The 23,568-nt window shown below is 32.8% G+C and overlaps 1 protein-coding gene across 17 annotated transcripts in view; it reads right to left on the bottom strand.

Moving 5' to 3' along the window:
* The window catches only part of VPS13B (vacuolar protein sorting 13 homolog B), a 798,280-nt gene that overhangs the window by 638,694 nt on the left and 136,018 nt on the right, over positions 1-23,568 (bottom strand). For 16 of the 17 annotated variants that reach the window (XM_042972776.1, XM_007073303.3, XM_042972777.1 and 13 more), the window contains exon 17: positions 4,093-4,274. In XM_042972776.1, the coding sequence (XP_042828710.1) occupies positions 4,093-4,274 (182 nt within the window). Of the gene's footprint in view, positions 1-2,241; positions 2,400-4,092; positions 4,275-23,568 lie in introns of those variants that run through there. The other variant, XM_042972791.1, reaches the window with a different exon arrangement.

Here is a 23,568-nt window from a genome sequence, read left to right as displayed (position 1 = left end):
ACTCATGTGGAATTTAAGAAACAAAGCAGATGAACATATGGGAAGCAGGTAAAAAAGGAGAGGGAAATAAACCTCAAGAGACCCTTAGAGAACAAACTGAGGGGTGATGAAGGAAGGTGGGTGGGAGATGGCCTAGATGGGAGATGGGTACTAAGGAGGGCACTTGTGATGAGCACTGGGTGTTGTATATAAGTGACGAATCACTGAATTCTACTCTGAAACCAATATTGCACTGTATGTTAACTAAAATTTAAATTTAAAAAAAAAGAAAGAAAAAGAGAAGAATATAATAAACAGAGTAAGACCTGGGGAGAGCAAAAAAATGTAAGAAAGCTGGCCATTTGGAAATGGGGCCTTTTAAAAATACTTTAGTTGATCATTTTAAATCATCTATTATCAATTACTGCTGCTTAATTTGATAAAAAAAAAAATACAATTCCTGGGCAATGAGAAGAAACCTCCAAACATCATTCCATTTTCCTGACTTTCCCTAATCTATAAAAATTGGTTATGCTAATTTTAGGTTTCTCAATGACAAAAAATCAGGTTATGAATCACTTAACCTGTAGTTACTTGTCCGATCCATTTTGTATTATCTGTGCCACTACTGTTAGGACAAAATATTTCCAAGATAGGGAATTGTTTTCAATATTTTAATGTTTATTTATTTTTGAAGGAGAGAGACAGACAGAGCATGAGCAGAAAGGGGCAGAGAGATACAGAGATACAGAATCCGAAGTGGGTTCCAGGCTCTGAGCTGTCAGTGAGATCATGACCTGAGCCGAAGTCGGACACTTAACCAACTGACCCAAACAGGGAGGCCAAGAAATTTTATATAAGATGTTTTATCATAGCACAATCCATTTGATAAAATCAAAAATGGAAATACTAATTAGTTTGGTTAGAGACAAGGGAAATTATAGAAGTAATTAACACTATCACCTGCTTATTAGTATGAATTTTCAGACAACTTAAGCTACTTAACCCAAAAAAAACTCTGGAGTGAACACCTCAGGAAAAAGAAATTTGATAAATAAATGAATTAGATAACTTCAGACTGTGATAAATGTCTGCCAATTAAGGCCTCATGGTAGGCCTCTGGGTAGCAGACCAACAACTTCTTGGTGTGTCCTCACAGGATGGAAAGGGCAAGGGAGCTCTCTGAGGCCTCTTTTATAAAAACATTAATTTCATTCAAGAGGACTCCACTCTCATGATCTAATAACCTTCCAAAGGCCCCATCACCTAATACCATCACATTGAGCATAAGAATTTCAACAGATGAATTTGGGAAGCACAAAGACATTCAGACCATAGCACATAAAAATGTAGTCTACCTAATATTCAACAATTTAAAATGTTTTTAATGAGATAAATTAATATAATATCACCCTTTAATGTATACAATTAAGGGCAATTCAGCATATTCACAAGTGTAAAAATATCACCACTATCTAATTCCAGAACATTTTATCACCAAAAAAAAAAAAAAGCTAAAACAAAAACAAAAACCAATTCATGTCTAATAGCAGTTACTCCCCATTCCTCCTTTTTCCCAGACTCTGGCAACCATTAATCTTTCTGTCTCTCTGGATTTGCCTATTGTAAGCATTTCATAAAAATGGAATCATAATATGTGACTTTTTGCATCTGGCTTCTTCTGCTTAGCATGATACTTTAAGGTTCATCCATATTATAGCATGTTTCAGTACTTCCTTTACATGTTTGAAAATATTCCATTGTACAGAGATAAAACATCTTTGCTTATCCATTCATCAGTTAATAGATATCTGTGTTGTTTCCACATTTTGGCTATAAAGAATAATGTTTTTTTACCTCCTTTATATGTGGGATCTAAAAAAGTTTAATTCATAGACACAAAGACAGAAGTAACAGTGGTTACCAGGGGAAGGAAAGTGGAGGAAATGAGAGATGTTGGGCATAGGATACAAAATTACAGTCATGTAGAATCAGTAAGACCTAGCAATATGATATACAGCAGATGACCATAACTAACACTGTATCCTGGAAATCTGGTAGGATAGATTTTGTGTACGCACACCACATTAAAAAAAAAAATAGTAACTGTGAGGAAATATATAGATTAATTATCTTGACTACAGTAATCGTTTCACCATATACATCAAAACAACAATATGAATACCTTAAATATATAAATCTTTTTAAAATAAGCACTTTTAAAAGCAAAAGAAAATAATGCTATGAACATTCATATACAAGATTTTGGTGGACACATAATCTTGTGTGTATACCTACAAGTAAAATTTCTGGGTCATATGGTAACTCCACATTTAACTTTTTAAAGGTAATGACAACGAGTTTTTTCCCCAAGCAGCAGTTATTGTTTAAGCCAATAATTCAACAGCAACATACAAATTCTAATCAAGGAGAAATAGGAAAATAAAATAGCAATCTTTTAAAAAGCATAGTTAAAACAGTACAAAAGGAAACAAAAAATAAGACGATAAAACCAGTCACAAAACAATCAAACCAACCTAAATTGATTAAATTCACTAGCTATAATACAGACTATAAAACTTCATTTAAAATATCTAGCTATATGCTGTTTCCAAGACATGTACCGAAAGCATAAAGACAAACAAGTTTTAAGTAAAAGAATGCAAGAGGAAGTACAAGCAAATGTGAAACAAAGGAAAGTTAATTGTAACTATGTTAATGTAAGAAAAAATAGATTTAAATCAAAAGACTGAGGGATAGAGTCACTACATTTAATAAAAGAATCAATTTAAAAAGAGATTACAAATATGTTTATGTGTGTGGGAGAAGGTGTATGTGTTCATACACACACTAAAACTTGCATACTATTTCAGAGGATTCAGAGAATTTAAAGGCCTTTCATAAGATCTAAGTTAACAACTCTAGGCTAATGAAACATTTGCCTTGTCATTCTTTACAGAATCATAAAACCTGACACAAAACAACTATATAAAATTTTACATTAGTCACTAGGCATGTCAAAAGAAGGGCTCAGGGGTGCCTGCGTGGCTCAGGTGGTTACACATCTGACTTCAGCTCTGGTCATGATCTCACCATTCTTAAGTTGAGCCCTGTGTCAAGCTCTGTGCTGACAGCTGACAGCCTGGAGCCTGCTTCTTATTCTGAGTCTCCCTCTCTCTCTGCCCCTCCCCCGCTTGTGCTTTGCCTGTGTCTGTCTGTCTGTCTGTCTGTCTGTCTCTCTCTCTCTCTCTCTCTCTCTCTCTCTCTCTCTCACACACACACACACACACACACACACACACAGAAATAAACACTGTAAAAAAAAGGGCGGGGCTCTACTTATAATGCCTTTTTTCTTTTTTAGAACTTCTATTTCCCCATAGTAAGATATCAAATTAAAATGTTCAAAAGCATCAAAAGAACAAAAAAGCCAATGTCTTATTCTCATAGGCAAATGAAGTAGAAAATTAACAGGTTATTATTTATGATGATTACATTTAATAAAAATATATCCTTCTTTCAAAACTACTTTAGTGTTACTGACAAAACTAACAAGATTACTTTCAACAGAGACAACTACAAAAAGCAAACCTTTTGTAAGTTTTTTTGTTTGCCTGTAAAGTAAGTGACAAGATAAAGATAGTATCTCCTATCCTGGCATCAAAGCAGATCTTTAATTTTTAGTAGTTAACTCATTCATTCAAGGTGTAAGAGTACACAAAAAAGATAATTTGCTTACCATGTTTTAAAGTATCATGATCAATAACTTTATTCCAATTTACTAACCAAACATACTGGCTATCATTTCAAACATACACATTATATTGATCCCCTCAGAAGTTATCCATGTGAGGCCAAAGGATTAATTGTGCAAGATGCTGGTAAAAAATAATCTCTTGAAACTGTAAAATATATCCAGAAATTGGTTGCAGGGAATAAAACTGAACAGCTTACCTCATATCCTGAAATTTTTTTGGAGTTATAAATATCCACTTACACAGAAATACACTACACAATTTAATTTCAGCAGGCTATACTTATGGATTTGAATAATAAAATATTAGTAACCTCTCATAAGAATTTTCCATAAACTTGCCAAGATCGTGCTCTTACCTATAGTTTGGAAAACTTCATTCATCAAAGCTTCATTCACTGATAAAGAGTTGACATTTCCAATATGAGACCAACTTTGATATATCGCTTGCAGCAGAAGTGTCTGTGCTCTTGTAGCTTGAATTGTGAGATTTGGAAGTTCAAATATACCTTCAGTTATAGCAATCTGAGATCTTTTGGTCCTGCATAAGAAAAGAGAAAGAACAATACAGTAAAGAGCATTTACAAATAACAACATATGAAATGACCTAGATTGTAAGCCAAAAAAAAAAAAAAGTATATATCAAAAATATTTTAAGTAACAATTAAATCAAATAGATATACAATTTCATACTTTAAAAAATTTTTTTGACTGTTTATTTATTTTGAGACAAAGAGTACGAGCAGGAAAGAGGCAGAGAGAGAGAAGAGGACACAGAATCCAAAGCAGGCTCCAGGCTCTGAGCTGTCAGCACAGAGCCTAACATAGGGCTCGAACTCACGAACCATGAGATCATGACCTGAGAGAAAGCCACTTAACCGACTGAGTCACCCAGGTGCCCCTACAATTTCAGACTTTAAATTTCACTATTTCAGAACCTCTTACAATAAAAAATAAAAATACAAACTAAAATAATGCCCATACATACACACACACACACACACGCACTCTGTTCAATTACAAGTTTTCAACCAAGACAATCTTCAAAAGTAACAATGAAAATAATACTAGTTAACATCTAAGAAAATTTACTACCAGTCCTGCATTGTTCTAAATGTCTTATATCTATTAGCCCATTGAATTAAATATTATAAAACTATTAAGTAAAAATCCAAAAATTAAATCCAGGGATTCTAATCCAGAGAACTCTATTCTATACCTCCTCTCATTAAGTATTTATGAAAAATTTACATTATACCCAGATTATTTGACAATAACACAGAAAAAATTTTTTAGAATCTCTGTCTGGGAATATCTAATTCACTGATGTCTTAGTCGTCTGGTTCTTTCTTTGAATGAGGTACCTTGTATAATTAAATTTTCCAAATAACAAAGCTTCAAAGTTAGAAAATACTTAATATGTCTGTGAACAACAAGATGATAAAGTTAATGAAATATGCAAGATAAAGTAGAAAAAAGAAAAACCAAGAGAAAGAAAAAAATTAGGATGCTACCATAGTAGACTCAGCCACCCTACACTTTCCTCAACCCCATAAACCTCTACCCTTTATCATCTTCCCAACAGTATCCACCTAGAGTATTGGGCATCTCTTGTATAAAACCTCAGAGGCCCATCAATCCTACCTCTTATTCCAACTCCTGCTATAAAGACCAATTAATGCAGATTTTTACAGTCATTGCTTAAAGCGACTGAACAGTGAGAGACTCCCATGGGAATTATTTTGTATTCATGTATGGAAAGCCTGGAAATGAATGGATAAATGCTTTCCTTCCTCTTGCTTCCCTGACAATTTTGAGATGCATTTCATAATTTTCTTAGGAAGGTTCCAGGAGATCAAGGACCAAAGAAAAAGGTCTCAAGTAATTGGGAAAAGCCTTCATGAGCTTTGGGACATGGTCAGGCAACATCCAACAGGTGTAATTGCAAGTCCCAAAATAGAGGGGAGAATTGAGAGAAGTGGAACAAAAAAATATTTAAGGCAATAATGGCCAAACTTTTAAGAAAACAACAAACCCCAAGCAGAAGACACTTAAAATCATACCAAAGGTACATTACAATCAAATTGCTGAAAACCAGGGTTAAAGAGAAAATCTTAAAGACAAGCAGAGGATAAAAAAACACAAGTTTAGTTGGTACAAACAAACCAACAGAAACTCCTTTTACAATGCCAGTATTTCCGATACCAAAACCAAAGAGACTACAAAAAAGAAAACTGCAGACCAATAAACCTTACAGCCATAGGTGGAAAAGTCCTCAATAAAATATAAGGAAACCAAATTCAACAATACATTAAAAGGATCATATACCATGATCAAGTAGGATTCCTTTCAGGAATGCAAAGATGGTTGAAAATCGACAACTTAAACTGACATGATACACCATGTTAATAAAATTAAGGATAAAAATCATATAATCATCTCAACAGATGCAGGAAAAAAAAGGTGACAACATTCAACATACACTTCTGATGAAAATGAATAAAGTGTGTATAGAGGGAACATACTTCTACATAACAAAGGCCATATATGACAATCCCACAGCTAACATCATATACAATGGTGAAAAGTTGAAAGCTTTTTTTCTAAGATCAGAACAAGACATAGGAACCCACTCTTGCCACTTTTATTCAACACAGTATTGAAAATTCTAGCCACAGCAACCACACACAAAAAAATTTTTTGAAGTATCCAGCTGGGTATAGAAGAAGTAAAACCATTTATAGATGACATGAATATACAGAAAATCCAAAGGACTCTACCAGAAAAAAATTTTTTAATAAATGAATTCAATAAACTTGTACAATATAAAGTTAATACACAGAAATCTGTTGCATTTCTGTACACTAATAATGAAATAGCGAGAAACTAAGAACATACCATTTATAATTACATCAAAAATAATAAAATTACTAAGAATAAATTTAACCAAAAAAGTAAAAACCTGTACTCTAAAAACCCTAAGACACTGATGAAAGAAAATAAAAATGACAGAAATAAATGGAAAGATATACCATTCTGATGGAAGAACTAATTCTATTGACATATGCTGTTAATATGTATAAATTATATACTGTTGAATCCTTAAAGGATTAATATTGTTAAAACGTTCATACTACCCAAAGCAATCTACATATTCAATGCAATCCCTATCAAAATACCAATGGTATTTTTCACAGAATGAAGAGAAATAATCGTAAAATTGGTATGGAACCACAAAAAAAAAAATAGTCAAAGCATTTTTCGAGAAAAGAAGAACAAAGTTAGAGGTAATCACATTCCCTTATTTCAAACTATACTACAAAGCCACAGTAATCAAAAGAATATGGTAATGGCACAAAAAATAGACATGTAAATCAATGGAATAGAATAGAAAGCCCAGAAACAAACCCACAATTATATGGCCAACTAATCTATAATGAAAAAGGCAAGAACACACTATGGAGAAAAGACAGTCTCTTCAATAAATGGTGTTGGGAAAACTGGACAGCTACATTCAAAAGATTAAGACCGTGCCACCTGTTTACACCATACACAAAAATAAATTCAAAATGGATTACAGACCTAAATGTGAGACCTGAAACCATGAAAACCCTACAAGAGAACATAGGCAGAAATTTCTTTGACACTTGGCCATAGAAACATTTTTCTAGATAGATATTCTCTGGCAAGGGAAACAAGAGCAAAAATAAATAAACTATTGGGACTGCATTACATAAAAAGCTTTTGCACAGAGAAGGAAACCATCAACAAAACAAAATGGCAACCAAATGAATGGGACACTTGCAAATGTCAGATTAAAAAAAGGGTTAGAATCCAAAATATATACAGAACTTATACAACTCAACACCAAAAACACAAACAATGCAATTAAAAACTGGGCAGAGGACATGAATAAACATTTTTCCAAAGAAAACCTACAGATGGCCAACAAAAACATGAAAAGGTGCTCAACATCATCAATCGTCAGGGAATGCAAATCAAAACCACAATGAGATACCACCTCATACCTGTCAAATACTGTTATTAAAAGAAGAGGAAGAGGAAGAGGAAGAGGAAGAGGAAGAAGAAGAAAGAAGAAGAAAGAAGAAAAAGAAAGAAGAAGAAGAAGAAGAAAGAAGAAGAAGAAGAAGAAAGAAGAGGACAAGTTTTGGCATTGATGTGGGAAAAAAATAACCCTCCTGCACTATTGATGGGAATGTAAAGTGGTATAGCTACTATGGAAAACAAATAGTATGGAGGTTCTTCAAAAAATTAAAAACAAAACTACAGTAAGATCCAGCAATTCCATTCCTGGGTATATACCCAAAGAAAACAAAAACACTAATTATAAAAGATATATGCACCCTCATGTTCCTTCCACCATTATTTACAATAGCCAAGATATGCAACCTCAGTGACCATCAATCGATGAACGGATAAAGAAGATGTCTCACACACACACAAAATGGATTACTACTCAGACATAAAAAAAAAAAAAAAGGTAATCTTGCTATTTGTGGCAACATGGATGGTCCTTCAGGGTGTTATACCAAGTGAAGTCAGTCAGACAGAGATAGATAAATACCATGTGATTTCACAAAAACGTGGAGCTTAAAAACAACTGAACAAATGAAACAGAAGCAGACTCATAAATACAGGTAACAAACTGTTGGTTGCCAGAGGAGGGAGGGTGGAGAGGTGGGAAGAAGGGCAAAACAGATGAAGTGGATTAAGAGGTACAAACTTCTAGTTATAAAATAAAGTCACAGTGATGTAAAATAGAGCATAGGGAATACAGTCAGTAAGACTGTAAAAACTTTGTATGATGCCAGATGCCAGCTAGGCTGATCATACTGATCATTTCATAATGTACAGTTGACCCTTGAACAACACAGGGGCTGGGCCACGGACCACTATGCAGTCGAAAATTCACATACAACAACTTTTGACTCTCCAAAGTCTTAACTATTAATAGCCTACTATTGACCTTAAGCCTTACCATTAACATCAACAGTTGATTAACACATATTTTGTATATTATATACTATACTCTTATAATAAAGTAAGCTTTAAAAAGTGTTATTAAAAAATAATAAGGAATAAAATACATTTACAGGACCATATTGTATTTATCAAAAACAATCCATGTACTAGTGGACCTGAGCAGTTCAAACCAGTCATGTTCAAGTGTCAACTGTATATAAATGTCAAATAACTATGGTGTAAAATTGAAACAAATGTAATATTGTAGGTCAACTACATTTGAATTTTTTGAAAGATAAAACTGAAAACAGAAATACACAAATCCAAAAACTGGAGATTCAACACTCCTCTCTTCAGTAAGTACTAGAAAAAGTAGAAAGAAAAAGTCACTAAAGGTAAAAAAGACGAACAGTACAACTGATCAACTTGGACTAACCAACTTAACAGGACACACCCTCCCAACAACAGCAAAATATACATTCATCAAGGACATTTAGTCCACAAGAACAAGCCTCAATAAAATTAAAAGGAATGCAATCATACAGATTATATATGCTGATCACTATGGAATTACACTATAAACTTTTAATAAAAGAAAGGTATTTGTAACATGCTCAAATACTTGGAAGTTAAACAAAGAAAACATAACTCAAAACCCAGTCAGAAACAGGATAAAAACATTCACAAAATCAAAAATGTATTTTTAATAATAAAATTATTTTAGAAAAGACATGGAGATAAATTACAGAAAAGGTCAATCTACAATATATATACCTAATCAGTGTTCCTGGAGAAAAAAGCAAAATCAAAAGAAACAGTATACAGCAATATCTAACAAAAGACATCTTGCCTAAAATAAAGACTTAAATCTACATACCAAGCATACAATAAGTCACAGAAAATACTGATTAGAAATGATCATTATCCTATAAAATTATACCAGAAAGATAAAAAATCCTATGGGCATTTACATAGGCAAAGTAATGTGGAGGCAGCAGGACTTCTCCAGAATCTCTCCTACTTTTTGTTATCCTCCCGAATCTGCCTATTGCAGTCTAGTAAAAACAATGTGTGTGCACAACTCACCACTAGAGGAATATAAGATTTAGCATAATAGCCCTATACATTTGAGATACTGAGATAAAACTATAAAACTCTTAGAAACATAGCTGTAAATCTCCATGATCTTAGTTCCATAAATATCGTACCAAAAGAAAAGCAACAAAAGGAAAAAGAGATAAACTGGAATTCATCAGAATTTTAAAATGTTGTGTCTCAAAGGCTACTATCCAGAAAGTGGAAAAAAGATAATAAAGGCAATGTTTGAAAACCACATAGGTAATAATAGGCTATTGTACAGAATATGGAAAGAACTCTCACTACTCAACAACAAAAAGATATAAATGAAATTTAAAAATGAACTAGAACATGAATAGACATTTCTCCAAAAAAGATAACACAAATAGCCATATGCACATTAAAAGATATTCAACATCATTGGGGAAATGAAAATCAAAACTATAGTGAGCTGCCACTTCACACCCACTAGGATAGCTATAATAAAAGGAAAATAAAAATGGAAAATAACAAGTGTTGGCAAGGAGAGGAACTGTAACCATCATACAAAGGAGGTAGGAGTGGAAAACAGTTAAGCAACTGTGCAAAACAATCCATCAGTTCATCAAAAAAGTAAATACAGAGTTACTATATGACCCAGCAATTATACTGCTACATATATGCCCATGAGAATGGAAACCATGTTCATATAAAAACTCATACATACGTTGTTCACAGCAGCATTATTCTCAGTAGCCCAAAAGTGTGAACGACCCAACCCAACAATCCAAATCAGGAATGAATAAACAAAATATGATATATATGTGCACACACAAGATTATTTGACCATTAAATGGAATGGAGTACCAGTACATGCTACAACATGGATGAACCTGGAAAGCTTGCTAAATGAGAGAAGCCAAGCAGAAAATGCCACATATTGTATGTTTGTGTTCATATGAAATGTCCAAAATCATGAAGATAGGGTTTTTTTTTGAATTCAGAAAATGTTCTGCAATTAGTGACAATGACTACAAGATGGTGTGAAACTACTAAAAACAAAAGAATTGTACAGCTAAAAATAATTAAAATGGTATATATTGTATTATGTGGATTTTATCTCATTAAAACAAAAAAAAATTTCCCTCAAGTAGTCAGAACTCTGTTCCTAGGAACAGTGGTCTAAGTAAATATTGCTTTCTCTTACTCAAAAATATCAAAACAGCAAAAAGAAAATGACCCAGCTCTTTTAATTAGCATGTCAGGCAATTTAAATAAACAGTTTCACATTAAGACATCTATCACCTTATCCATACAATTTTCAAGTACGTAATGGCACGTAATGTGACTCTACCTAGATTTACCCTTCAAGCCACACAATCCTGGTCACATTTTACCAGAAAACCCATTTTGCCAGAAAACCCAAGGAATGGAATGAACAGACCAGAAAACAAATATGCACTGAATAAAAGATTCTTTAAACCAAACAGGTAAAACAGCAAAGATCAAAAGAGACAGACGGAAAAACAAAACAGACCCAAGGCACAAATTTATAATGCCATTACAGTTACTTTTGCTTTCCTAACACTGCAGCCATTTTATAAATCATTTTATTTTAATAAGCATTTAAAAACATGATGTTCTCAAAATTCCTTACCAAAAAAAGTTTATTGGTAGTGATACTAAAGAAAAAAATATTTGGAACACCTACAATATAAAAATATACTATTAATCTAACCACTCGATCTTCAGTTAGATATTCTATGGAAAGTCCTATGGTGTAACAAGAGCCATATTCTTATAACTATAGCAGTAACTGTTTATAAGGAAAAAATAAAGTGGGATTCTTTTTACAAGTGAGACTTTACTATTTCATAACAAATTCAGCTACTGTATATGGTACTCTTTCAAACCATCATATGTTACATAAAATGGTTCCCAAATGGGTAACGTAGACTTGAATAAAAACTTAAACATACACAAAATCAAATTGATTAATTTATCCTACATTTAGTCTTGCCCAAGGGTAGGAGGCAATTCTCTCCTTCAGACTCAATTTAATTTGACATCAAAGGAAAGAATGCACGTTGTACAAAAGCCAGAATTCGATAATAAACAAACAAACTATCTCATACATGTCGTACATGTCTTTGTGGTTTTATTTTCCAGCTGTAGAGGGCCACAAATAAAAGTAAATTTTATTATGCTTCTGTTAAGTACTCTAGTAGCATCTGAACTAAAATAAACTATTTAGGAATAATTTAGCAAAAGATGGTAGGTTATACAATGCCCCTGTTAGTGTAACACTATCAAAGAAAAGAGGTTTCATTCTATTCTGTTTTGGTAAATATAGAAATATTTTTAATAACAAATATAAAAAAAATAATAAATACCCATGTATCCACTTCATCAGACCCAATTCAGCTAAGCATAACATCATACCATATTTGCTTCAGAAATTTAATTACAGATCAGTATCTTTTAAAACTTTATTTAAGCTATTTGGAAGACTCATTAAAATGTAATGAATATCAACAATAAAACAGAATTTTCCTTGTGATTTAGGCCACTATGCATTTATTTAATTTCTTCAAAAAAAAAAACAGTTCAATCAAGTTCATATTAAAAATATCTAACAACTTCTGGACTTAACTAGCTTTTTGAAAACTCACTAAACCAACTGTTTAACACTTAACTTGGTGAAAATAAAATTATTTAACAAATGCTTATTTCACATATCCAGAAGTCCTAGTCTAAACATATGTTCACTTTACAGAATAGGTTTAAAAACTATCGATTCAAACATTACCCTCTAGGGAAAAATAAATCCTAATGTAACTAGTGGAATAAACAACTCATTAAAACTCAACTTGGACAAACTCCAGGGTAAATTTAGGGAAATAGAACAAGTAGGTCTTGACTGTGTAGTAGCAAAGATTGAAAATGAATATGCCCTAATTAACAAACACTTTAAAAGACTCTGCTTGTGCCATCTACTGACAAATCATAATACAGAGCTGATGAAATTTCTGAACCAATAGGGCATTTCTTTAAAGAAAATTCTTCCTTCGAAATTTTAAATAGAAAATGTGGAAGTAGTTTTTACTACTCGATGCAAAGGAATTAACTTAAACAATCCATTCATGTTCATAAGCAAAATTTTTGCCATACACACACTTGAGGAACAGCCATCCATTCTTTTAAAATCAACACACCTCATAGCAATTGAAAGAATATCCTCAGCAACAGCTGGGTCTAAAGATTTATATAGAGTCCCCAAATGCAAAGCTTGAACCTACAAACTGGTTCCAAAAATGTATTTTTGTTATTACTCATATCCTGCAAAGTAAAATAAGATTAGATCACTTTTTCCAAAATAAAATGAGTAAAAAACCTCACTAACTCAGAAATAAAGCAGTTTAAAAAGTTAAGAAATTTGTATTTAGTTCTGTATACGACTCTTTAACTTCCACAATACATCGCATCAATACTCGATGAAGAAAAATGTTTTTAATTAAGTGATAGGTAAAATGAAAGCTCTTTGCTCCCTCTTTGCTCCCCCTGGTCCCACCCAAACCCCTGATAACTACTTAAAGTTTAGCATACACAACTATAGACCTCTACTGATTTTATGCATTCATACACATTTAAATTTTAATGGACGTGGAAGGGTCTATAGCCTGCTTTTTTAATTAAACAACATTCTTAGAAATCAAGCTCTTTCTACATTAGTACAGACACTTTTACGTTGATCTTTTTAATTCATGCCTGATAATGGTTTGAATATAGTTTCACATTCATCAGCAGTGTATCAGAATACCCCTTTCACCACATCCCCACCAGTATATTTTTTAATCACGAGTGTAGCATTTGCACATAACTCTAAAATGCAAACTATATCATTATGTTATGAAAATAATTCACTATTTTTCAAATTTCTGAAATATTATTTCAATTTAAATATTAGATAACAGAGAAAAAGGAGTAAAACTTTTATATCACTCAAATAAAAATATAATCAACTTCTGATTAATATGCAATGTCCAAAACTGTACAATGAACCATGGGTGGTAGCAAATGAGCAAAATACAAAAGGGGCAAAATGTCCCTTCATATTCTCATCATCTCTTAGGTTAATCAATATAAATAATTCACCTACTTAAGGAAAAATATTCAACTACTCAGGAGAAAAGAGAAAGGAAATGTGTTTATAGAATATATTTTATGTATGTAATACTAACACTCAAATATAACCTTGAGAATTCTGATTACAAAAATCACGAACATTTTAGTTCAAGTTCAGTAACTAAAGTCACTGGCTTTTTCCTTGGGCCAAGAGCACATTTTACACATATTATGGAAGTAAATAGGAGACAGACTTGGCTGTCAAAACCACATACAATCTAAAACCTCATCAATCAGACAACCAAAAAAACAAAGAAATCACTGAAAAAATTACCAGCTGCATGTCAATAAATATTTACTTGTGCCTACAATGGATTCAAGGTTTTGAGGATAAATATCCTCCATAGAAAAAGAAATGGTCCTTACGGAGGTTAAGCAAAAAGAAAGGAGAACTATTAAATAATCACATGAACCAGTGTAAAATTACTTCTATGAAAAGTGCAGTGAAAAACAGAAACAATATCACATGAAGGAATATATTAGGGGAATGTGTCCTAGTCAGACCAAGTGTCAATTTCTAGTATCTATGGGGTGAGTAAAAGTTGTTTAGGCAATTGACTAGTGGAAAAATATGATGAAAGACCTGGCTGAAAGACAACCAAGTGAAAAAGGCAAAAAGTATTGAGGGACTAAGGAAGAAGACATTCAGATGGACAGCCAAGACAGGGTCAGATCATGGAGGGTTTCACAGAATGTTTTAAAGATTTTAATCTTTACTGTAAAAGCTAGAAGAAGTATTTTAGGCAGGAGAAGGACATAATTAGATGTATCTTCCAGAAGCAAGTCAATCAAACAAACCCAGGTACCGATGTAAGAGTTAGAAAAGATGCTCAACATCATTCATCATCAGGGAAATAAAAATCAAAACTACAATGAGATAGCACCTCACACCTGTCAGGCAAAAATTAACAACACAGGAAACAGGTTGTGAGGATGTGGCAAAAGGGTAACTGTCTTACACTGTTGGTGGGAATGCCAACTTGTGCAGCCACTGTGGAAAACAGTATGAAAGTTCCTCAAAAAGTTAAAAATTGAACTACACTATGACCCAGCAACTGCACTACCCAAAGGATAAAAATACGGATTCAAAGGGGCAGAACATGCACCCTGATTTTTATAGGAGCATTATCAACATCAGCCAAATTATGGAAAGAGCCCAAATGTCCATCAACAGACACATGGATAAAGAAGATGTGGTGTATACATATACAATGGCATATTACTCAACCATCGAAAAGAATGAAATCTTGCCATTTGCAACAACATGAATGGGACTAGAGTGTATTATGCTAAGCGAAATAAGTCAGTCAGAAAAAGACAAATCCCGTACAATTTCACTCATAAATGGAATTTAAGAAACATTAAAGATGAACGTAGGAGAAAGAAAAAAAAAAACAGAGAGGGAGGCAAACCATAAGAGACTCTTAAATACAGAGAACAAACTGAGGGTTGCTGGAAGGGAGGACGGTGGGAAAGATGGGCTAAATGGGTAATGGGTATTAAGGAGGACACCTGTAGGGATCAGCACTGCGTGCTCAGCGTACATGTGTTGTACGTAAGTGATGAATCACTAAACTCTACTCCTGAAACCAAATTACACTATATGTTAACTAGAATTTAAATAAAAACTTGAAACATTAAAAAAAAAATAGAACATCTCTCTAAATACTTAGATAAGAAAGGAGGAAAGCCTGTGTCTTATTCATAATGAGACTCCAGGGCCTACAACACAAGTTTTCACATGATAGGTGCCAAAATATTATTTCTAAAACAAATAAATGAGTCATTAATCAGTTGAAACTTGAAAAAAGCTAAGTATTAACAGATTCATCGAGGAAACTGGCAGTATTTTTTAAAGTTATAAATAATAAAGAACACAAAGTTATTATCGAGAACTTGCTAACAGTTACCAACTTGCTATTGAGGGTTCCATCACCAACTAATTAAAAAATGTCTAGGACCAGATCTCTCTAGGTCTACCATATCACCCTCTGTAATCTTTGATTTCCACATCTTATAAAATCGAGAACACATGACTTGTTTATAATGAGGTTCAAATAAATCCCTGTATATAGTGTAATTAATAAAGTACAAGTGCTATAGAAGAGTATTATGATGCCGTTCTTAGAGATTACCTCCTGCCTCTAAGTATGCACCATATGATATTTTGGATATGGGGATCTCCAATGATTATTTGTTCCTAAATTTCAAATTAATATATTAAAAAGAGATTAAATCAAACATAGTTAAGAAATTTAGAAGCAATGATAAAAAAACTTAAGCTAAATTTAGTTATTTCTAACCACGCCATTTCCCTTTTAATATATTAATAACTTAGAATTCTTTTGAATATACTCTTACATTTCAGTTCCCAAAAAATAATGAAACACAGACGTATTTCAAAGATACTGTCACTAGAATAAAATGCTGTCACAGGATAATATTCTCCTGCTGTTGTACATAGACGAAACCAAATACTGGGGAAAAACTAGCATAATTCTTCTCATAGAAAGAGATGTATGTAGGTCTTGTAATAATATTCCCCAATATCCAAAAATCAAATTTAAAGTCAATAATCTAAGAATGAATTTTAAATGTTCATTTGGGTACCACTAAACAATTTTACTAAGTTTAAAACTTTTAACAAGAGAAAGAGACGAATCCTATTTGCCCATACAACTTCACACCCAACTGATCATAAAATTCCATGTGGAAAATATCAAGTTTTCCACCAGGAAAATCAAAGAAAACCTCCTGTTCTCATTGGACCAACACTCTCTGGTTGTTAACATGTGTTGCATGCTCTTCATGCACTTAAAAAAAATCAAAGAGAAACATCTAACTGATATAAAGACAGATGTTATTTACCTATAGTAGTGTTTTTTCATGTCTTTTTAATCCCATACACGCACACTCTAAAAACTTAAAGTAGGTATTTTTCAATTGGTCATTTAAACACATTATAAGATCAGAATCAAAACATGACAAAAAATAAAGCCTGAGAGGACTGTTAAATAATAAAAACTGTTCTTTCAAGGGAATTTTTTTCAAACAAGAATGCATTAATATTCTAAGTAAATGTACTTTATATAGTAAAATATAAAATCATTAATACAATGACAAGATTTATAATTTCATAATTGAAAATTATAACTAAAATGTTGCAAAGTGTTGAAATTAACCAAAATAAATCCCAAAACAGCATAAGCAGAGGCTTAAAAGTTAGTACTAAGAGAGACAACAGAACATCTGATGAAAACATGTTCATGTTATTTATTAAGTGTAATAGCAATTTAAATAACAATCATGTTATTTATTAAATTTAAGATTCTGGACTATTACTCCTATAAAGATTACTTAGGAGGTAGTATTTTTTCACTTTAAGATGTGTTATTAAAAATCATTCAATCAAGATAAATTCACAGAAAAATCAATGACCTCTTTGGAGGGAAAACATTCATAATCGGTAAAGCCTAGATTTATGTCTATTCTCTATTTCCCAACTCCCCAAAAGAAACATAAATAAATACAGGGATTTACACAATAAAACTATTCTTTCTGATATGAACAAACTGGTAGTTGAGACTGCAAATGCAATTTAGGTCAATTTTTCACCCTGATACAAATACAAGGCTGTAAATAAATTAAATGAAATACAGAGAACAGTAAAATACGTTTTTAAAAAGTTTTAATCTTGTTAAAGATTTAGACTACTGTGCTTGTTGTCACTTAAAATACTTTAGAGTCCTATGATATCTCACATGTTAAAATTAGGTTTCTATTTTTCTTTTATTACTCTCTTAAACTATGCTTTAAAAAAACACTACCTTCATTGATTTCACTCAATGAAATCAAAATATGTGAATGCGTATATATAAAATCTATTTACAAAATATTTTCTTATGTAACTGAAAATGCTATGAGACTCAGTCTCTGGCCACACAGTGGCCTAGAGAAATCCCACAAGCCCTACTGAAAAGAATCAGTTGTCTGATGAGTTTGGGTGAAAGATGGAACAACAAAGCAAGGAATAGTGAGTCTACCAGCTAACACGCTAACCAGTCAACCCTGAATCGACACCGGCATTACCCCTTATTATGAGCCAACTGTTCTCACCAAAAGTTGATGCACTCCAAGAAAAGAGAAAGGGACTAACTGCAGTGGGACCAGAAAGAAGTTTGGCAGCCACATGAGTATATATATATCTGTCACAAATCATTGAGTTGTACACATAAAATTGTTGAATTTTGCTATATTTAAATTATACTCTAGTTTTAATATGAGAACTATGTTAATGAAAACTGGTATACTTCATGTAATAATCCATTACAGGGCACTTTATAAACTACATCCTACACAACTCTAAAGTAATATGAAAGCTTGGTACAGTTCTATCTAGTATTTTCAGGTGTAGCCATACCTCTAAATACTTTTGTGATTTTTTTCATTACTCATAGGGTTTCTATAAAAGAATATTTTGAGAAATTAAGTATGAAAAATTAAGTATTCACCTTCAAATATTATTCCTCCCCCAAAAAATAAAGATCATCATGAGACTAAACAACTAATCTCTAGAAACAGAAACTCCAAGAGCACTCATATCTGAATATTTGCACTTATTAGGATAAACTAAAATTTAAGATATTCAAGAATGGCACATTTAACTTATGTTTCTCTTCAGAAGCTAGAATATTAGCTTTACAATATTAAAGCTAATCATTTATTTAAAAAATTGAAGATGAACAAAAAGAAAATATACCTACCTTTTCTTCCTTAAACATTAATATGACCTAGTATACTTGTACTTTTTTCTAATGTCTTCAAAGTTTATGTTAGCTGATCTAAAAATGTTTATAGAATTATTAAATTCTACTTTGGTTCATTTCAATTAACATTTATTAAAAATCAATTATATGCTAGGTCCTGGACCATTAAGGCAATTATAAAGAATAAAATCAATCAAGATGCGAAAATTATAAAGTCCTATAATGACAAAACTAGGCAATTTCAAAATGAATTAACTTACCAAAGATTTAAATTCTATTAATAAAAGACCCAGTGCCAGCTATTCATCTCCCTGATAGGAGTTAAATTCTACATTTAAATAAGTTTTAAAGCAATTATCACAAAAATTATGCAAAAGCTTTTATGTATTTGATGTTGAAGAAGGGGCTAATGACACAAAGGACATTCTCAGAACATCCCAAGTCACAGTTGTAGCAACAACTGTAACCAGGTTTGAAAGCCATGCATACAACTCTGGAATTTAAACATTTCTGAATAAGGGTATGGATAGTTATTGGCAAGCCTGAATATATTTTACTCGGTTAAGGAAAGCCACATACAGATGTAGAATGAAAAACAAATTAGCTACTGGCTATGCCAAAGATGAATCTCAAAAACATTATCTAAGTGAAAGAAGCCAGATACAGAATACCACATTTTGTATGATTCTATTCACATGCCATAAAAAATAAATTTATAAAGAAAGTGGTTACCTGTGGCTAGAGCTGGGGATTAACTGTAAATGAGCATGTAAACTTATTGGGAGGGTGAAAATGTTCTAAAACTGATTCATGGTAACAGCTGCATAACTCAGTTAAGGTGCTAGAAATCACTGTATTTACATACCTGAAATGGGTGAATTTACGCTATGTAAAGTACACCTGAACAAATCTGTTTATTAAAGAAAATACAAGTTAGCAAGCCTACTCCTATGGAAGATGCCTTCCTTATAATGCAAACTTAATGCCAACTTTTAAAGACACTCCCTCACTAACGGTACTGGGGACTAACCTTGGGTCTTAATCCACATAGATCTAAAACTATTCACTGTATACACTATTCACTGTATGTATGTGCATTAATAAGACAAAGATATGTATGAAAGGAGTAAAATAGTTTAGAATATTTTAGAGACAGAGAAAAACTGAGCACTGCTTGGGGAGGGGCAGAGAGCGAAGGACGCACAGAATCTGAAGCAGGATCCAGGCACTGGGCTGTCAGCACAGAACCAGCCTGACACAGGGTTCAAACCCATGAACTGTGAGATCATGACCTGAGCAGAAGTCAGACGCTTAACTGACTGAGCCACCCAGGTCCCCCAATCCACCACTAATTAAATGGTTTTCAGTTCAAATATGAATCATTAACAAAATTAGACAGAAAAATATAGACTAATTCAAAAATAAAATGCAATCAAAAACTATGTATATGCCTGAAACTAATATAACACCAAATGTTAACTACATTGGAATTAAAATTTAAAAAAGAAAAAGAAAAAAAGAAAACCCTAGGGTGCCTGGGTGGCTCAGTCTGTTAGGCATCCAACTTCAGGTCATGGTTTGTGAGTGCAAGCCCGCCTCGGGCTCTGTGCTGACAGCTCAGAGCCTGGATCCTGCTTTGGATTCTCTGTCTCCTCTCTCTGTTCCTCCCCCGCTTGTGCTCTGTCTCTGTCTCTCAAAAGTAAATAAATGTTAAAAAAAAAAAAAAAAAAAAAAACCTATGTAAACGTCTCTTTACAAGGCTTAAGACAGTAAAAAGGTTAATTTTATGAAATTAGATTATAAAAGACAATATACACTGCCTCTTAAACCATTTTTTCTCATTTTAATATTCCCTTAACTTATAGAATGTGTATTTTCTACTGCCATAAAGGCAGGCATTTTGCCAATTTTGTTTATTGGTGTATCTCCATAGCTAAGGCCTTGCAGAGAGTGTCTGGCACATACTGGACATTTGTCACTTACCTGTAAAATAGACCTGAATGAACATAGAACAGTATCAAGTGTGCAAAAAGGCAGACAAACAGTGGACAAACTCAATGGAGTTTTAAGAACAAAAATTGCAACTGAATGCGGAACACTGTTCACAAAACAAGAACATATGCACCCTGTCTTTTCTTGTCATCCTTCCCTGTTTTAATCACCCAGATAAGCATATAAAAGAATCATGAAAAAGTTAATAAAGGACAAACCAAAAAATATGAGCAAAACAAAGAAAAGTTCTAAGAAATATGCAAGGAAATGCTTAATAACGGGAAGGTGGTTACATTAACAAGACCATGCAAGTATATTCCAAGTCACAAAACACAGAATCCTATAAAAGACTTAAGTTACATCATGCACAGAGCCATCTGGCATGTGGTCCACACTGTTATATACCTGACCTGAGAATACAGCTCAAATAAAATTATTCCACCTTAGTAGATAGTACTAATAAGACCCAGCCACTTGCTTTAAGAAGTTTGATTGAAACTGAGCTTACAAAGGGAGTTAACTGTAATACAAAAGCAGGGCGGAGGGAAGGGGGAAGCTATTTCAACAAGTTATCCAAATCAAAAGAGAAAGCTGAAACAAGAACAATTTGCGCTATGTATTTCCCAAATCAAATTCACCATATGATATCATGGAGAAATTTACCAGGATAAGATATTTTCATTATGATCATGCTTAACTCTCTGTAAATGTGAAGACTAATCAAATAAAAAATGCATATTTTGTTTCTTGTAAGGCAGTAAAATTTGGACTTAACACCCTGTCTCAAAAGACAGTAGATTCTTAAGTGCCCAATCTAAAGCTTCAGAACAACAAAAAAGAGCATTTTTTAAGGAAATTAAAGTTTGGATGTGAAATGGATGCATGAATTGAGCCTAAGACAAATGACGATTGCTGTAATTCTCATTCTTAACTGCCTTAAGCTTCTTTAAAAGACCTAGAAAATCTTAAGAACGGTAGAGCCATTGTGTAGAGGCACAATTTCAGCAGTCATTAACACATTTTGATGAGTTTGAATCTTATTTTGATGAATGAATCATACTGATTTATCTGCCTTTAAAGCGGAAACCTACATCAGCAATGCATGTCACTTTCAAGAGAATCTGACACAGCTAAACAATGCTGGATTTATAGGAATCTCAGTCTACCCTGAAGTGTCTAGCTCTGTGACCATACACAGAACAGTGTTTTATCTGCTTGGACTTGTTAAAATATATTCACCAGATTGTTGAAATTAATGTTAACATCCACCATTAGAGAAATAATCTCATAATCAGAACTCTAAGTGCTTTGGCTGAATTAACTTACTGAAAGAGCTATATTTCAGTATTCTCTTAGATTTCAAATCGAACAAGTGCGAGCACTAGGCCTATGATGGTATCTCTTTAATGAATAATGCTCACAAAAATAATTTTGAATTCCCTTAATATTATTGTAGTTTAAAAAACCCTGTTTTCCATTAATAAGCACAATTGCTTATTTTAAAAAAAGTGATGAAGCCTATGCTTATGAATTTGACATGACATATATACACGCACAACATACACATACACACACACACACATATACACATACACACACATATATGTGTCAGCCCAGATATATGAGAACCAGAAGGTATTTACAAGTTCATTTTAAAATAGGTACTAATATCCTAATCTTCCTACTGGTTCTGAGACCTACATCCTCCTGAAGCCCATCCTGGATGAAAAGCACTTTGATTTAACCAGTTGTGCATTTGCTTTAATTTTCATTCTATTTAGTATTATTAAAGTGGTCTATAACATCAGTCTATAGACGGTCAAGCCCTGTAAGTTTTGAAGACAGATAAGTATCTTTAAAACGTGTTGTTGTTTTTTCTCATATAAAGTTTGTTTATTTTGAGAGAGAAGGAGAGAGAGCATGAACAGGGGAGAGGCAAAGCAGGCTCCACACTGTTAGTGCAGAGTCCAATGCGGGACACCAACCCACAAACCATGAAATCATGACCTGAGCCAAAGTCAGATGCTTAACCACCTGAGCCACCCAGGCGTCCCTAAAACATGTTTGTTTTTTTTTGTAAGAGAAGACAATTAAGCGGGAAAAGATCTCCCTACAATGTAGAAAATTATAAAATCTTTCTGCAGAAAAACCAATCTAAGTTAGCTATCTCTGTAAATGGTAAAAGCAAAAACTACTGTGAAGATAAACTTGTAAACACAAAGAATTCTAACAAGTTTACCTTTTTCCTCCTCCCCAAAGTAAGAACTATTCCAAATATGCATTTGATCACTTTTTACTTGCTCAAGCTATACCAGTTTTTACAAAAAACTGTGTCAAATGTAAATGATAACGTTTTAAGACAAAAAGCAAAAGATTTATAGAAGAGGTAAACTAAGTTTCTGGTTTGGGAGTTCGATTAAGATAGAGTCTTAACATTAAAAAGCAGTGTTTTCCCATAGAATTGGAGAAAAAAACTTGCAAATCATATACATAATAAAAATTTAGCATAGAGAATTCCTAAGGAGCACCTACACATCAACAACAAAAATAATCTGAATAGCAGCAATAAATTTGAATATATATTCCCCCAAAGAAGATATGCAAGTGGTCAATAAGCAATTGAAAAGATGCTTAATATCACTAGTTGTTAGAGAAATGTAAATCAAAACTACTATGAAACACCATTTTATGTTCTTTAGGACGACTATTATCAAAAAAACTAAAATAATAAGTGTTGGTAAAGATGTAAAGACATTGGAACACTTGTGCATTGTTGGTGGAAATGTAAAATGGGACAGCCACCGTGAAAAACAAAATGGTAGTTTGTCATGAAATTAAATATACAATTACCAT

The sequence above is a fragment of the Panthera tigris genome, chromosome F2, assembly GCF_018350195.1.
Source record: "Panthera tigris isolate Pti1 chromosome F2, P.tigris_Pti1_mat1.1, whole genome shotgun sequence".
In the NCBI taxonomy this organism is placed as follows: domain Eukaryota; kingdom Metazoa; phylum Chordata; class Mammalia; order Carnivora; family Felidae; genus Panthera; species Panthera tigris.
The sequence above is the reverse complement of the archived record's forward strand: the minus strand, read 5'-3'. Positions and strand labels throughout refer to the sequence as shown.